Here is an 18,918-nt window from a genome sequence, read left to right on the forward strand (position 1 = left end):
AGACCATTTCCCCTTGGGTACATAGTCCCATGTTTTGACTATAGCTCGTATACATTTGTTGGTTATCTTTGCAAACTGAGGGCTTGTTGCATTTGCAATGATGTGATGAGAGAAATGTGAGTATGAGTCTTCAATTGGTAGAAAATATGTATGAGCCCACGCTGTCATGGGTTGTTTGTATACATGTGTCTTCAGACTTTAAAAATGCCAGTTTTCCTGAAAGGCGATGTGCGGTAATTACTGTGTTTAGGAACTATAAGTGATGTTATCATGTTTACAAGTTGATTTTATTCTTTTCAGTCTGAGCTAGGAGCAGGGAATTTAATGATGGGTATTTGTATGTGTAATGTTTGTTTGTTCGCAAAACAGTCTCTATTGCTATGGTGATGTTATGTTGAATCCGCTTCAATATGTTGTAGAACTGTGCTCAGTTCTTACACTGTACAATAATTTAACTGTTTTACCCGGGGCAGTAAATTTGCCGAGTACAACCAACATCAATCAACAACAAAGCACGAGGTATAAAAGTTCACAAAATTTAATGTTGTTCTCATGCAAATTTATGTTTTATTACAACAATCGTCAAATTCAGAGCATTTCTTCTTTATGTCAATATTGTCTGTACTAGTATCTTTACAAAATTGAGCTTGTTATAGTATCTTAGTTGATAGAATGTTGTAGAAAAAAGCAGCTGTCACAGGGAGACTCCTGAATTAAATTTATTGTGTAATTTTAAGTTACAGTAAGTTGTTGTAACATTTTGAAATTCAAAGACTTGGCATTGCGCATTGTCAGTTCCATCGAATCCAATTAGTACACTGTTCTTTGTAGCCGACTATTTTTAAGGTTTAACCTGGTGTAAAGTCGCCGTGGCGTCCGACAAAAATCATGATATTCTGTTAGGCAATCGTAACCGTGTACCCGACACTTCATAATTATATAGCGTGCATAGTCTATTTCTACAAATCCCACGTAATCTGATGATCAGGTGTAAAAGTCACAGTGGCGTCGGATAAGAATCATGATTACACAGCTGGGCAATTATATCAACCGTGTACTCTGGACTTCACAATTTATATAGCGCACATAGTCTACTTCTACATTTCTACATCTCGCACGTAATTCGATGAGAATGCGACAATAAGCAACACAATTCAGTTTAAAGGGCGGTGGCCTTTACATGAATAAAGATTAATATCTATTAATGTTTTCAAAACCCATTGCAAGTATTGTAAGTTACCCTGAAATCGCCACAGACTACAGCAACACATTTTGTATTTGTTGCCATCCTTTTAAATTAAGCAAATTGTGGATTTTCTCGGACGAACTGCAATATTCCACCGCTTTTCAGTCTGTCTTACAGCTCATGCCGGATAGTCAGCCCTCTTTTAGAGCATTCCGCTGTAATTCTTTGGTCAAACCATTCGTTCTGTGCAACAGTGAAGTGTTCCTTCCAGTTACCAACCTGACCTTTACGGATATATTGAGCGCCTTCTTCAAAATTTGATTCATTCGTGACCGCCCATGTAGAATTGTCGTCGCCTTCTTTCTTCATGGATGCAGCGCTACAACGTTCAGCGACCTTGTCGATATGCTCTGGAGCGAGAGGTCGACCAATGAATTCGGACACCCTGGAGATGGTTGACTTCAGATCTTCTTTCATGTCTTCGTAGCTCAGGTGTAAAACATTATCACTAAGGCCATACTGTCGCCATGATGTAACGTGCTGCAGCCAGGGTCCCAACCAAACTTTGCCCTCCACAAACGCGTGCACCCATTCATCCCATGTCAACCTCATTTGAGTAAATTTGACGGCCTTCATAAAGTAGTAAAACGACACGCAGACATCTTTCGGATTTCTTGTAATGTAGATGATCTTACACTGTCTGTTGCCATTTCTCCATGAGGAGTGAAAGTGCTGTGAATGCAGATGACACGCAAGTAACCTTGGTGACGGCATTTCTCTCAAGCGCTGCTTTACGTTGCCAACATGTTTGCCATACAATCCCTCGACGACGTCGTCGGATCGCTCGTAGACGAAGCCAAGGCGTACAGCCCTGGCTGTTCCATCCAGGTACATGTTGAGGTCCGGGTACATTTTAGAAATCATATTCATCATCCACAGAGTTCCCGATTTAGGAAACGTAGCCACAATGACATCGCTGTCTCGCATATCCCAAGCTTTATCTATCTGGCGTGCTTCTATTGCCCCTGGATCGTGTATGGTATCGCTGAAATAAGCCCCATCTTGCACGAATAGTGGCCACGAACTCTCCACAGCCGCCATTGCAGGTAGAGTGGTAAAGGTCCAAGAAGGGTACGCGCATTTATCTTAAACCTGAAGGCGGGACCTTTTGGCAGGTCAAACCGGTATCCTGACAAAGAGTGACCTATTTTAATTTATGGTCTGACTATGATCTTAACCACCACGAACTCACTAACTGCACTAACTGTCTTTCATGATATCCTTCTGGTGATTCCGCACTGGTGCACAAGTGTGACGATGTACTGCGTGTAAGATATATATATATATATATATATATATATATATATATATATATATATATATATATATATATATATATATATATATATATATATATATATATATATATATATATATATATATATATATGTCTATGTCTGTGTCAGTGTCTGTGTCTGCGTGTCTGTGTGTCTCTGTTTGTGTGTCTCTGTGTGACTTAATTGTTACTGTTCTAAACCTGATTTAGGTCAAAATCCTACTTCAATAATACCTAGGCACATCACATACGAGTTTTGAGAATCCAAATACTAGTTACTTCAGCATATCGTATGAAGTAGTCAACGAAACAATGGTTTGTGATGGGAGAAATGATATATTAAATTTAAAACGTTGTCAAAAGGTGGTTTAAAGCCCTTTAATATAATTGTAATCTTCAAAGGTGGCCTGTGTTTAGCTATATGATGAGCTCTGAACTTAATTTACCTAGTGTCCCGAGATATTAATCTTTCTATTACAGTTTAGCTCGAACAAGCAATCATCGAAAACCTTTGAGGTGACCTTGAACTTTGCTTTTACCTAAGCAACACAAAGACAATCTAAAATGCTTAGATTATGTATTGGCCCAAGCCTTGAATGAGGAAAGTCCATACCGAAAATTAAAAGTGTCTAAATTTAGTTTTTATATCATCATAAACAAAATTGTACATGTCCGACAACATGTATGCCGCCTTGTTTTCACTTTGTTTGTTTTGTTTGTCTTACACGGTGTACCGCTCTTTTCCCATTCAGAATAGGCCATTTAGAGAACCATGAATGCTGCCCCCATACGGCAAGTTTGAAGTTTGTAAGTTTACCTGTCAAAAGTTAAACACCAAATAAGTACCTGTCATCATTTGCCAAAATTTCATGTAACAAAGTGCTGATAAGAATAACATGGTTCTGATGATTTCGAAGTCCCATGTTTCCTGAACAAAATGAACATTGACAATGCACAAAAATAAGCTGGTGCAAGCTTTCTCTTACAATCGATGCGTGTAATCACTAAGATAGGGTTTTTCAAGTTGAATTATGAATTTAATTGTTTAACATTAATGTCTTTTGTTTTCTCATCATCTTTTTCGTCTATGTTTTAAATGCCAAGCAGTATCTCTTTACTTTTGGACTGATATGACGATAGGTTAAGCGTTTCAACATTTCATTGTAGAGGGCGCACAAATCACCCATCTTCCCGAAAAGACATTAGGAAGCGTTCAGTTATTCAGGCCTAGGGTTGGTCGGCAAAATCCAGGGGTCACCTTAAATTTTAAAACTGTAATGGGTCACGTATTTTTCGAACAGTAAAAAGTGGGGTTCACTTGATTTTAATAAGTAGTACTTATCTATCCCTTCAGAAAGCAGTTTCAGTGTACAAAAATATTCGGTGAAATAAAAATGGTTTCTGCATGATTTGATTGTTCATTTCACTATCATCTGAATGCAATAATATGCATAATCTTTCACATGAATATCTTGCCTTAGCAACTCTATAAAGGCATGCCTTCTTGTAAAATAAGCTCGCTTAGGGCAAATTAACACTTACTATCAGCCCTTGGCTGAGGTAAGGCAATGATTACATGCAAGCTATATGTTAAAGTGAAACCTGACTTACATTGAAAGGTTCCCCTTATAGCACTGCCGTTGATACAGATTTCAAGACAGAAGAAGAAAATTTATCTGGATAAAGAAACGAAAAGGCTGGAATATAAACGAAAAGTTTCAATGAATTTGTTTCTTATGTCGATTAGCAATAAGAAAGAGACACATAAATATATTTTCAATAACTCTTAAATAATTATAAAAAATCCGTATATTCATTAACTATACAATAAAGTATTCTTTAGGTAACAGTATGGTGCAGTGACAGTGACATATAGGACTCAGAGCTTTCTGCCGAGGAAGAGGATGATAATGTTGTAATCATGATGATATTGGTATCAGCAGTCATGGAAAACATTTTGTATTGGTATTGATATGGAGCCGAATTACAGAAATTCATCAAATAGGCAAATGAGATATTAATAAGAATCTCATATTCATAAAAGTTCCAAAATAACTAAAGCTAAGTATGATCGACAAATAGCAGAGGCCTAGGTCGGGTCGATTTGAGATTTTGAGGCCATTAACCATCCCAGCAAATGTGGTAAATGATGACAGCTCAGTTCTCTGGTTTGGTGTGGCCGCATATATTAGACGACATGACTGATTTCACTGTCATCATTAACTCCTGACTGACTGTGTTTAATCCCCTTTCTTCGGATGTAAAAAGACAGCTAAATAAAATTGACAGCGTAAAGAGGGCACACACTTTGAACATGACTAATGTAAATGCCGTTCCGGATCAACAACCGAAGCTTGTACTGCACACGTGTGGAAGGCTATCCCACGATGCTGTCATTAAACCCTGTAAGCCATGTAGAAAAAACTTGACGTCGAGTCCAGGCTAGATTTGCCTGAAAAATCGCACGGGGAATTAAGAATAACATATACCTTTGTCGAAAAGCACTTGAGCTACAGATCAGTACTGAGAACGTTATAAAGTTCTACAATTTTACATCAAGATATGCATAAAAAATCATCAGACTGCGTTGTAAATCATTTTCAACTTGAAATACTGGGACATGTTTTATTTGAGGGACATGTTTTGAAATCTTAACAAATGTGCATAAGATGGATGTTTGGGGAAAAGCAAAAACATAGTATCTTACGGTACTGAAAAGGTCGAGAAGTGAAAGACATAAACAAAGAGTATTTCTGAATATATATAAAAAAAGATTTATTACAAAAACATCCGCTTACATGCAGGTAAATTTTATTCTTTGCATTTTTGTATGAAGTACCATACCTTTGATCATGTTTATCGACTAACCCATTGATTCATTCGTTAATAAATCAATAAAATGTTATTTCCACTACGTCCATTGGTGAGTGCAAACACTCTCTTTCATATGTTGAAATCAAAACTACGACTATCTTGATAGCACTCATACCGAAGGAAATTATAAATTGGAAACGTTGTATTTAACAGTACGGTCTAAATTATTGAAAATGCATGAAAATTGAAACTATCTTTCATGTCTTTGTACAAAAAAGGTGAAAAGGGCTGAAGACCTGGTGGACGGATTTTTCTTCATGTAATGATCAACAGTGAAGGTTGTTGTACTGCAGGGTTGTCTTTGAAAGTTCACTCTCTGTTAATAAAAGTGATCTTACACTGCATAAGGCACGAAAAATAACGTTCATTAAACTTTTCACCCATTCATTTTGCATACTTCTTTGATGTTTAAAATCTTCTGACAACAACAAGGTATTCTGGGTACAGTCTGAAGTTAAAACTACAAGAAAGTAAAATACTGCACTCAGTCGATATTGAAAGGCTTGACAAAACAGAAGTTCAAGAACAACTTATGGCTGTTTTTACCCAAGTTTGCCAAAGCTTAATTACTTTCTTGGTTACATGACAGTGTATTTGGTCAACCTTGGGTTTATAACCCTCCGATAATTTATACATTTATTCACCACGAAAGTTATTCTGTTTTAAAGTACTGCAAAAATATCAACTTATTCCATATAATATGAAGTTCTCCAAATTTTGTTCATTTTTATCGTGTAAGCGACCTTATGATCTTCCTGAAAGTTGCCAAACTTGTCGAAACGAACAAATCAAATCATATTTTCGTTGTCCCGAGGGCTTAAGATTCGCCTTTCAGATGAGTCCTTGCGCGGAGAGAAACAGACTGTTTAGGATGAGTCTCTGGCTCGAAGGAAAACAAACGCATGATATAACCAGAATGCGGCCAGTCAATATGTATGTTTAGTAACACACCTCATCGAAATTCCCGCCAATATGTCGAAAAATTCTTCAACTATCACCACTAGTCTCAATTGCAGACGACACTGCTTTTTTCTTTGCGCACGCGTAGACGGCATTCCTAAACTTCCCCTGTCAACAGTTTTTTCAAGCTGTTTACTGATTAACAGTTTCCGAAACCGTTGACCTGTAACTTGCTCTTTTTTATTTGAAAATATTTTATTTGTCACAGTAAATAAGGGGTTACAGTACTTGTCAGAAAAGTGTGACAGTACAGTTCTCAATTATCATTTATTGGTGGTAGGTTTTAAATCCATTTACAACAATGTTTCTCTACCTTGTATTTTTCTTGAGCAATTTCAAACTCTTGTGGTAATTACAACTTAGTGCTTAAGGTAGAATGCGCCTCGGGGACAGATATTCGGATTATCTAGCTTTCACATTTTTTCTGCAGTAATCTTTCACTTGTGCGGGCTCATTTTAAAGCTCTTGGTGTAAGATAGATTTTTGCCGCCTTGCTTTTCCGATAATACAAACTGTTGTTTTCCCGATAGAGTTTACACTAGGATAGCGGCCATTTTGGATTTCAAATATCGGTAACTTGTTTAAAAAAATGTGTAATTTGTTTCTCTAGTACCAACATTTACCTGATTTTTATTCTGATGATTGAAGAGAATTCTTGAAAGATATTTTGACTAAATTTGAACAAAAGTTTAAACCTTTTATTTTCGAGGCGCATGCTACCTTAACTTGTAGCAAATACAACGTGAATGATGGCCTCCCACTATTATTCGTTTGCATTGCATAATAAATAATTTTTGTTATAGTATGAGACAATTGTAAATAAATAGGGCGTTTGTGTCTCAAAAACGTCAACCTTAAAGGCTGGCCCTGAAGGCGAGAAAAAGAGACTCTTTGTATACATTGGAAAAGCTCGTCCTAGAAGTCTGAGAATTTACATGAGTAAAGTAAATGGTCGAAAAGGCGAAGACTCAAGATTGGCCCATTCCCCTACTGTAGAGACCATAGTTGTTGTACAAGATATGATAAAGGAGTTTAAATCTATAGCTATCTTTACTCGTATCAGCATCAAGCCGCATACCATGTGACTGTACATTAACGAATCACAAAAGAGAGTACTAGTTTTGATGAGGTGTGCTACAATAAACTTTGCTACCAGTATAGAACTATGAAGTAATCTTCACCAGAATATACACTTACAGGGAGTTGGTTTACTCAAGGAGTTGTTTTAAATATGTGTCTGTAGGAGACTTTAAACCTACACCAGAACAAATGAACTTATCTCTGAGTACATCAGGATAACATATTTCTCCCTTACCCGTGCTTAGATACATCCCGTGGGACACAAGGCCAGCAGACCATGTCCGGTCTAAGGCCGGGTACATAAAATGAGCATCGTAATACCTGGTATTTACCATGTGTGGATTATCATGGGGGCAAGACAAATAGATGAAGAAGATCTTACAGGTCTTTCAGGTTGGCTGTGAATAATTGCATGTTCATCACACATGTGTTCTTTTGGAATGCACACAGAATGTGTTGATGAGGCAGACATTAAAGAGGCACTCCCACTTGGTAACATTTTTAAAACACATTTTTAATGCCAACGGTCGATATTTTACGTGGCGACTGCACGCGGATTGCGAGATATCGATAAAAAACATGTCATTTCCCGAGCGTATTTTTCACATCCCGAAATTTTACGATCGTTTCTGATTGTGACCCGAAATCCCCCGAAGGTTTGTTGTTGTGCTGATTGACGATATTCTAGGGAGGTCTACAACAAGTTTGAACGATGCAAGTAGGCCTAATTTACTTTCCACTGCAAAGACTTTAGATACAGCATTTTGCCTTTACCTCAGGTAATTTTTTTAAAACTTCTCCTTAGTTTCTGTCGGTTTCATTATTCTAAATCGGTTGTTTTATGTTTTTAACCAATACCATATAAACATCAGTTTTAGCGCGTCAAATATTAGCCGCCTCCAATGACTACACTTTGTCGTCTGCCACACAGTACGCCGCGCGCGCATGGTATGTGCGCGTGGCATGCGTCTATGCATACCATGCGGCGGCCGCTATGTATAAACCGCACATAATTGTGCTAGTCACCTATGCGAATTCTGGTGGAATCAAAAAAAATATTTTTCGTTTATACACCATGTCAGTAAGTCTCAGCTTTCTCCCACGGGCCATGACCGATCACCAAAGCCATCAGCAGCGTACAGCAGCGTCAGCGTAGACTCGTACTCCATAGCTTAGTTGACAATGGCCCCAGTGCTGAACGTTCGATGTTCGGAAGCTGAATTTAGGTGGACCACCGGAATTCAAACTTTTACTCTTTTAGAGACATGTTTTTATCGATATCTCGCGATCCGCGCACTGTCGCCACGTCAAATATCGACCGTTGGCATTTAAAAAATGTGCTTTAAAAATGTTACCAGGTGGAAGTGCCACTTTAAAGTTGCCTACACATTTAGTCATTGGCTAGAAAAACACGAATTAAGTCTCTCTGGTCTTAGGAAAGACACATCGCTAATTTGTAAGAAAAGCATACAAAGGAATGTTCTGGTCTTGGCAGAGACAGATCACTAATGCTAGAACACAGGTTGCCAGTGAATGAACTCTTTCAAGTAAACAGAAAGGCAATTGACCCATGTCTTTCCTACGACCATAGATACTTTCGTGTTAAGGTGTTAATAGGGTTCGAAACCGGAAAGGATCTAACGACCGCACTTTGATTTGGCAAGACTTCCATCCTGTGTCTATTATCTCCGACTGGATTAGATATTCTGCTAATGTTGTTTAGAAATAGCAAAGCATCAAGCGTATTGATCGATCATCTCGTCTCTGCTGTATGCCATCACGTGGCTGGCTGTGTGTGACGACTGGAGTAATTTTTCAGGGCTGGGGTGAGAGTCTGTGATAACTGAGCTTCTATCTGTCGGTTTAGAGTGATCATTTTCTCTTGCAATTTTTGCAGAAAGAGTCGCAGCCTTTGAAAGACACTTTGGGTGAAACCTGTAGTGAAGTCTTCTGCGATGTTTCTTGATTATTTCTTTTTTACCATAATGCCTCAAAGCCCGCGCCATTTTCTGATAGGTCATGACCTTTCGATTCCCTTTTCTTTCCCCCCACTGTTTTGCGATCTCCTCTTTTCGGTTTCCGACAAAGCGGAAGACACCATCTTCCTTATTGACCCAGGTCACGCGCCTTGGCTCGGTTGAGTCATTGAGACTTTCAAGTAGAAATTTCCAGAGGATTGGGTGACTCTTCTTCGCTGAAAAACAAGTAAACAGTAGTTAAGGTAAAATGCGCAACTGGAACAATCGTCAGGACTGTCAAAATTTTACAATATTCCTTTTGCCTACCACTTGTTGGGGCTCATTCGAAGCTTATCGAGTAAATAAAGTTTTGCCTGTTTAGTTTTATAAAAATCGAGAATTTTATTTGCCAACATAAACATTGATAATGTTGGACAATTTGTTTCTCTAATGTCAAAATTTGCACTGTGACTCCAATTTTTATTCCTGATATTGAAAGAGAATGGCTGAAAGTTTGCTCGAGGAAAGTTGAGCATAAGTTCAAGAATTTTATTTTCGAGGTACGAGCAACTTAAATTTTGTTATTAAGATTCTTGTCATAGAATGAACATGTCGACCATTTCTCTGCTTCCTCAAAGTTGCCCAAGCTCATCGTCGATCTGGCAGTATAGTTACAGCTCCACCTACGTTCAATATTGGTTTCCGCTTGTTTTTAATGACACTGATAATTGACAGTTCAGACAAATAATTGCTGTGTTTGTTTGGCTTACGTTTCAAAGCTTCTGGTGGTTTCGGTTTCGGTGGTCTGCCCCTCTTCCGCTTTGGTGGTTGCGATTCAACTGGCTCCTTAGTGTTGGTAACTAGGTTTTGGTTGATTGCCATGGTATAGGCATTTATAGGCGGTTGGTCAGAGTGGGATCTAGATTGTGTACTGTCAAAATGGCCCACCACGGAACTCATGTTAAAGTCACTATAAAATGGCATTTTCTCGACACATCTGGAAACCGGCGACGTCGTACTCATATCAAGTGGCTGATATTCTGAGATTGTGTTGGTATAGGGTGCGCTGAGCACGTTTACACTGTTTCTATCTCGGGCAAACGAACTGGTACCGTCAGTATGGTCACAGTCCGTCGGTTGAGGGACTGTGATATTGTGAAACCGCTCATCTTCTTCAGAGCTGCTTAATGTATTGTGTATCTGTGAGAGAGAGAGAGAGAGAGAGAGAGAGAGAGAGAGAGAGAGAGAGAGAGAGAGAGAGAGAGAGAGAGAGAGAGAGAGAGAGAGAGAACTATGACAAAGCCTTTCAGCATACTTCGGAAATTACGATCATGTATTAGGGTAATTGACTCAGAAATGCGATCCAAGTCTGCCTCGAAAGTGTCCCTTAGACATGTTCTATGTAGAAAGATTTATAAGTCTATAAAGTATGTAGCTGTACGTCAACAGAGGTGCTAGATGCTTTCCACGTGCTATGCAAGTGCCCGACCGCACGACGAAAGTGACGCTGATCGTCAACGCCTTTTGAGAATATGCGTGTGCCTGTTTTACGTGCCTATTATCATTGAAACAATATTCATGTCTTCACGCGCCACTCTCCCACGCCCTTTGCGCGCTTAATTTTCTCTGTGAAGTTCAAAACTCCAGATGTTCAGTTTATCAGTAGCGAGACCCTTAAAAATTTGACAATTATATACTCTGCCGAGAGGAGCATGTAATATATAAAATGAATGTGCTCCTAAATCAGTTACTTTTGAATTATTATGTCTATGATACCGAAAAATTTATACCTGCTGACATATGACCTTATGCTGTAGCCAACGATGGCTTGTGCAGAGTCCTGTGTAAATGATTCATGATATTTAATGCTATCAGTCAGAAGTAAAGGATTATGATATCATAAGGTGGACTGGCTAACAATCTCGGATTCCAGTATTTTATTACACTTGGTAACGAGGCCTGTTTATCATTGTGAACCGCACACCTTGCCATGGCAACAGCCAGACGCGCAACCAACGAGTGGCCTTGATTTCATATCAGTTTGGCAATTCGTGAGACAACAAAACCTTTGAGCTTGCGTGAGCATTGAAAGCAGCACCATAAGGAAATAATTTGAATAATTGCTCAAATTTGCTGACTAATGCAGTCTGAAGTATAAGTTAAGTGTCAATGCAAATGCCGGGAGCAAAAGTGACTAAAGCTCGGCTGACAAGCGACAGGGTTGCTTTGTCTACACTATTGTCAATCGTATAATTTGCCGAAAACCGTGATACATATTCAAGAATATGATTATTCGCCCATTACCCCGTAATTTCACGGCCTATCTCAAAGAAGTTGGATTCAAAGTTTCACAGTGGCAATCATGTAAAATAAGCTGGCGATAAAATGCTCATTTGAGATGAAAGTTCGTGTCACTAAATACCAATAACATTATGGGTATTGCACTGAACACTTTATTTACCGGCTCGGACATAAATATCCGATGACGTGAAAGAGTACCAGGGGGTCAGGGTGCAAAGGGTTAAATTACCCTACTAAAGAGCGATGATAACAATGGTAAAGCATCATCATCATCACCATGCTGCTTATGTTGTTTACTTCACTGTGAAATCCCAAAATCATTATACCATGACTTTAAAATGTCTTCCCAAGATCACTGCTGGATGGAAAATAGATTTAAAAGCGGATTGCCCTTGTATTATCGATTTCTTCGAGTGCCAGGTGTGAAATTCAATGATATACCTACCAAACGTTTATCATAACATCCGCGGATTATAAGCCCTCTTGCGTATCCTAGTACCCAGAATTCAGCGCTCTTGGATTGTCTCGCCATGGCGTTCTATCATGTAATTATGTTAAATTAAGTAGAGCAATATAAACATTGATGAACTTGGTTTCAAAGACCTTTAGGGCTGATGCAAGATGATCTAAAGCAAGAACGGAACTTACATGATCGGTCCTTTGCTCCTCAACGGTGAAATCGAAATCTTTTTCCTCTTTCAAGGCAGTGAGAATTTCATATTTTTCAGCAAATGTTGGCTTTACGTCTTCCTCAAAGGTGAATGGTGGAACTAGTAATAAAATATAATAATGTGTGGTATAATATAATATAATATAAATAAATATAATATAATATAATAAAATATAAGTAGATATAATATAATATATATAATATATATATAAAATAACATAACATAATACAATACAATACAATACAATATATAATATAATATAATATAATATAATATAATATAATATAATATAATATAATATAATATAATATAATATAATAATATAAATAATAATAAAATATATTATACACCTGCGTCTGTAACTATGATGGAGTTTCATCGTTCAGGAAGTTTCAGTATCAAAGGACGTGGAATCCAGTAACTTTTATTCGTCCAATAACTGAATGTTTAGATGTGTCTTTTTTAAATATAAAATCTTCTCTTGTTTTCCGATTTGACATAAAGGTTTTATGCGGTCAGAGGTCCAGTTACACCTAGTGGTATTTCACTCCGCGTCCCTTGATACTGAAATTCACTGAACGACCAAACTCCATATATTACCCCGCAGGTGTATAATAATAATAATATATTATCATTTCATTATTAAATGATGTTATGTTATGTTATGTTATGTTATGTTATGTTATGTTATGTTATGTTATGTTATGTTATGTTAACAAACTGTAAAATAATTTGAATATTCTAGTATAGTTGCAAAAAACACAGGCATATAGAGGGACAATGCTAACAATATAATATGTTAAGAAAGAGGATAGCAAATCGTTGTGAAGGACAAATCTTATCCACTGCCACATCTTTCATTACCTGTCCTCCAGAGCTGTAAGTATTGATGAAAGAAAATATCTGGTTTTTGAGCCTTCGTTGAGAATTTTAAACAAAAGTCGAGTCCATTCATCACACTAAGCATTTTCCCGTTGATATCATGTTCGACAATTCGGTCACTGAAGCAGTCATCGGCGGAACAGGACTCACAAAGCCATCTGAACCAAGAAGATGCCTGCTCGGCTGTCCATTCGTCTGGATCTGAATAATACAAGAGTCAAAATAATGTTGATACATGTCAAGCGATACACATGGTCCTTACAATCACAAAAGTGGAGGTATTGTGGGGAAGTGGTAAGGGTGCCACTGTCGGAGGATGGTGAGTTCGAGTCCTGATGAGTCCAAAGTGACTGACTCACTGTCGGAGGATGGTGAGTTCGAGACTCCAGCGAGGTGTTGCGCCCTTGCAGTGAGCGAGGCACTGTGCTTTTCTCGCCATCGCTCCATTGCGTAGTATAGGTTAGGCGTTACACTGTGCCTTAGAAAGATGATTGACAAACAGTCAATGATTTGAAACGTACAGAATAGTGCTGTTCAGTACTCAAGGGAAGCAGTAGTTTCTAAACCAGCAAAATCTTACATGTTTTTTACATGGCCAGCTTATATGAATTTACTTCAAAACCTGTAGAGGACTTGAAAATAGGATTTCACAATATTCAAGTGAATGATCCTAAAGCAGTTAACGGCAAGAACGGATACCTATTTACGAATAAATACCATCAAAATATCGAGGTAATTCACTGTCTTATTCGGGAAAAATTGCATAGTGAACTCATGAATTCTATGTTCATTAATTAATGGAAAAATAACTTTAAAAACTTACACAAAGTAGAAACTTCACAGTATTTAAAGTTTAATTTTTCAACCGTACTATGACTCTGTTTACAGTATTTACAGTAAATCGATCACGTTTCAAAGGTACCCCTTGATTTCAGATCAAATAACCCGTTTCATTCGTGACTGAAAAACAAACGGATTTTCCAGCCAATAGAGGACATGGTGTAATAGTCTGTGCGCTTGTTGATCGGGCAAAAAATGTCACGATGCAAACTTATATAGCATAAAATTGAAGAAGTCACAATAACATGTGGGGGTTAGTGTTAACTCCTACGTTGCCAGGGGTAAAGGAAGGGGGTTTTCCCTCGAAGAAATTTGTCCCCACGCTTATCCTCCTCGAGTCACGACACAGCGATTATTGAACCAATCCAGGGGTGAGCTTTGTACAGCAGCTCACATGACCCACTTCCCGTTTCCGGTCAAGAACTTTGTCCGGTTGGAATCCGGGCGCACTAAGCCAAACTCGTGTTAACAGGACTAATTTCCAAAAGCTGAAATACTGTAAAAGTGTTTGGACGGTAATAAAGTTGTAATTTGTTACCTGTACCTGTCGACAAGCTCCGCACATGATGTACCAAAATCAACATCATCGGTGACGGTAGAATGTGCCTAGGGGACAGTTATTCCGACTCTCAAACATTTACAATATTATTTGGGGCTACCACTTAGGACAGTTCAATTTGAAGCTGCAGGCGTAAAAACTTCACCGCCTTATTTTTTTTCAAAAGTCGAAAATTATGTTATTTTTCCGCAGAGAGCTATCACAGGGTTGGCGGCCATTTTGAATTTCGACAGTCGGTGAATACTTGGTAATTTACACCACTCACATTTTGCACTGTATTCTTGATTTTTAAAAGAAAACGATTGAAACTTTAAATACAAAATGTTTGAATCATGCCACTAAAGGGTATCGATGAACAAAATTGTACTTATTTGACTTAATTCTAGCTTGACAACGAAAGGCTGAGAACGTAAACCGTTAATCTATGTTCCCCAAACATCTATAACTTTGTGCCCATTTTATACATAATTTCTGAACTTTATTCAGTCAAGCATTTCTAATAGAGGATGTACTATGTCCGACATAATGGGATCTTGAAATGTGAGAAATAAATGGCGTTAGTTACATATGAACAACATTCCGAATATTGTCGAAATATTTAAAATATGTGGGTGACTGTGACAAATTTCTCATGTATATTATCGCTCGCATTTCCTTAAAATATAATATCATGCGATTACGGCATGTTCGGTTTTAAAATAGAATTTTCAGATAAGGCATTTCAAGGTGTAGGTTATTTTTGGAGCTATTTAAAGCAGTCTATTTCCTGAAAAGCAAGGACTTGCACAACGTAAAGTGGTATACGAAAACTAGCTCCTACGCACGCTATAAACAAGGATATCGTAAAGTATTGGCACCGTTTCGTGATCCTTCGGCGTAGCAGCTCAATATAACAGACGAAGAAAAAACGCTTCTGCCAAATTGGCCTGCAACTTTCAAAGATTTCTAAAGCAAGGAATTTGAACATTTTTTTCTGTTTCGCGTAACTTCGACGAATATTATTCATCGTCTCTTTCTGTTCACTTTGCTCTGTGTTCAACTTGAAACTTTTAAGAACGATTCGTCCGCGTCGATTTTGTAGTTTAAAAAAGAAGATATACCAGCATCTAACAGCTAAAAAAATTTCGAAGCAAAATAGAATGCTAAATTGTTATGAGTTGTCGTCGACAGGTGACCTCAGCCTTTTACAGGAAATCTATCTAAAGTGACCTTGCTTCTTCAGACAGAAAGACAGCTACATAAACGCAAAACTTATATTTTATACGGTTTGGCCATTAAAAATATGAACAACGAACACCACAACCATGACATTTTAGGTCAAATAATTATCGGCGACAGATAAAAGTACATTAATCATTTCTATTAAAGTATGAACCGCCAGATTGAAGATATAAATTTCGTGTATCAATACGGTTGACAACATACCGGTGTAGTTAAGTGCGATTTGACCTTGGTGAAAATTATTGTCGCGATACCGGAACAAGAGATACGAGTTTCTTATTCTCCGTCCTGCAGAGTCTTTCAGTCACGGATGAATTTAACAAGCGAATTTCTTTATCCTGAAAGGGGTTTCATTTGCGAGGCAAAATAAAGCAATCACTAGGAAGAAATAAGAGAAGGGTACCTAACTTGGTTTTCAGGGGGGGAGAAGAGGGGAGCTACGCGTATGCTGCCAAGAGATCACCTCACTAACCTTACGGTCAAACATGGGCAATGTGCCACCTCCATGGGTCAAAGTACAATGCACCAAGGAACACTTCTTTCCAGTCTTTGTGTATAAATGTTTGAAATAAACCCCTTCACCATATAAATCGGCTGTCCTGTTATCCTGTAAACTTGAGCTTCAATAGAATATAGTTTTAATTCAGCTAGAAATGTGTGTGACGTTTGACAAACGGACGCACATGCCTTTGGGAGTCATGTGCAGCGGGGCTTGAACCCTGTGGTTGTTCGCATAACAGCAACTAGGCAGTTCAGCTGTCACATTTGTACCAGTGCTTGGCAAAAACGACGCGTCGGTTGTCAACACGAGGCATATCAGGGTAAATTCAGGGGACATATGACGTCTTTGTTGCCCCATAGTAAAAGAAGTTGGTGTTAGCGGCCACTTATGCATTGCCAAGAGGCGCCATCAAAAGAGCTTTGAATAGGCAACTGTTCACACAGGGGATTTCCCCTATATTTTTAAAGCAAGCCCAACGACGCGACGAATCTATTGCAGAAGATGACCCCTGTACCTTCCTGTCATCGACGCCAAGTAGGGGACTCTTAGGGGGAAATTCAGAGACAGGGAGACTTGCCGTGATAGAGTTGCACGGATTTGTATGGTCGAAATGACATGAAAACTCCAGCCGTACAGGTCTAAAATTCAAACATGTCACATTCGCAATTGTATGAACCTAAATAATCACGACCGGTTTTTACAAAATAACAAAAATATATCCTCGACATCGAGAGAGTAAAACTAGATTATCGTTTAAGAAACGTTGTTCCTTTGTTGTTGCAGAAATTACTGATTGAATCACAAGCTTCATTGACCTTATGTGATCTTGTGTGTTTTAGGGTCGAAACACTCCCACACTGTACTAAAATATCACTGTATGATTGTGTGGATGATTTTTCTCAAACACTCTGATGGATTTCCTGTGTTTTTTGGGGGGTGTTAACATTTGAACCCCATGCTTTGAAAACATGCACCAACTCTCTGAGTACAAGATGTGAGAATGATTATTATTTATTTATGCAAATTACATTAACGAGCATATTTCGCTGATTAAATGTTTATACTAATGATACTTTATAAATGTTGAATATCATGTACCTGCCATTTTTGCATTGCAATTGACTCTAGCATTTCCGAAAAAATGACAAATACAAATATTGTAGCATTCAGGTATTTGATATGATGTAGCTCTCTGACGTAGGCCTGGCTCTGCACTTTTAAATTCCGGTCATGGGATAGGTTGTGAAAAAAGGGTTCTTAAGTTTTAAAAATATAAGCGATACAAATCCCCTTAGATGGAGTTCTGCATACATTTGTGCGTACATGTAAGATTGACTTTTTTATTTTCATGTGTCCATTATAGAGAATAAGTTCTTTTGATGTTGTATATGCATACTTTTGTTGGTATATGTATAATCGTGCCCCAATCGCTGTAGATATAGTATGTGTAGAATGCCGTAAATTGTTCATGTCAAGAATAGTGAGAATGTCACTCCACCATGAGTTGGTCAAGCTTCATGTAAGAAATTTTTTGCACCAATAAGTTTGATATCTGACGCTTTTTGAAAATATCTTCTTATTGAGGCCTCTACAGATACCTGACTGTATGTGTGTACATCTATCGATAGCCTTATAGTGCTTTATAATTTTCAAACAAGTTTAATCAGGACATTACAATCCGTTGACCTGCGTCAATAGAAACTCTGCCGACTTCAACAATTCCAAATTGGATATACCACAAGGCCATTGGTTCTAATGAAACGATTCAGAAAGTCTGTCGGAGGAAAGATTCAGTCAAAGTGAAATCAAAGTAGAATTAAACTCAAGGTTACTACGTCTCTAATGACATGAACAACTTAATTAACCTGTGGAATATTCATATGTGGAAGTGCGCTGACTCAAATGACATTGATTTATGACGTATCCCTAAAACCGACCGGTGCTGTTTGTTCAATTGATTATCTTGGTGATAATTTCCGATAAGGTAATCCAGCGTTTTACATTGGATAGTGGAAACTAAAGAAAACAAAGGAACCATTGTGGTTTGCGTGGCCATTACGCGTCTCTAACATAACGAAATTATATACGTGTAAAAGTATCAAAATAATTGCTTTAATAATTGCTTTCATAAATTATATATATATACACACACACAAACACAAACACACACACACACACACACACACACACACACACTATTATACTTACTGCTGTTGTTGTTGTTCAACACATACCAGCTGACGCTCTGAGCAATTTATTTCCGTCAACAGCGTATCTAAAATAGATCAGTTTTGACAAGCTCTTTCGGGACTCAAAAATAATTCGCGTGATGTTATTTCAACTTGCAGATTGTGATAAGATGGCTACAGGTTAGAGGTACGGGATTCGATTCCTAAAGACCTGCGTACCAGTATGTTATCTCACAGTATCTGTCCCTTGCTGTTAAGACAACCTACGAACATCACACAAAATATAATTATTGTCCTTCTTACAGTACCTAGTGTACTCCGTGAGAAATAGGGGGCGAGCAGACATTCAGACATTCAGA

General features: G+C 38.0%; 2 protein-coding genes across 5 annotated transcripts in view; both read right to left on the reverse strand.

Annotated features, from left to right (window-relative positions):
- Positions 1-1,357: 1,357 nt before the first annotated feature.
- On the reverse strand, positions 1,358-2,287 carry LOC139145329 (sulfotransferase 2A1-like). The gene has a single exon (XM_070716429.1). It carries the CDS (start codon positions 2,285-2,287, stop codon positions 1,358-1,360), a length of 930 nt encoding a protein of 309 aa, XP_070572530.1.
- A 2,988-nt stretch (positions 2,288-5,275) lies between these two features.
- LOC139140022 (ETS-related transcription factor Elf-4-like) overlaps positions 5,276-18,918 on the reverse strand; it is a 32,410-nt gene continuing 18,767 nt past the window's right edge. For 2 of the 4 annotated variants that reach the window (XR_011553934.1, XR_011553935.1), the window contains exons 3-7: positions 13,231-13,449; positions 12,344-12,465; positions 10,165-10,594; positions 8,792-9,630; positions 5,284-7,868 (exon numbers count right to left, since the gene is read on the reverse strand). Coding sequence is in view for 2 of the 4 variants with exons in the window: in XM_070709020.1 (XP_070565121.1) it covers positions 9,173-9,630; positions 10,165-10,594; positions 12,344-12,465; positions 13,231-13,449 (1,229 nt within the window). In the remaining 2 variants the exon portion in view is untranslated. Of the gene's footprint in view, positions 9,631-10,164; positions 10,595-12,343; positions 12,466-13,230; positions 13,450-18,918 lie in introns of all 4 variants that reach the window. The other 2 variants (XM_070709020.1, XM_070709024.1) reach the window with 2 other exon arrangements.

This window comes from Ptychodera flava, chromosome 1, assembly GCF_041260155.1.
Source record: "Ptychodera flava strain L36383 chromosome 1, AS_Pfla_20210202, whole genome shotgun sequence".
Classification (NCBI taxonomy): Eukaryota; Metazoa; Hemichordata; class Enteropneusta; family Ptychoderidae; genus Ptychodera; species Ptychodera flava.

What these genes read in the sequence shown, in the direction of transcription:
- LOC139145329 (XM_070716429.1), bottom strand. Translation starts at nt 2,287, where the DNA reads ATGGCGGCTGTGGAGAGTTCGTGGCCACTATTCGTGCAAGATGGGGCT.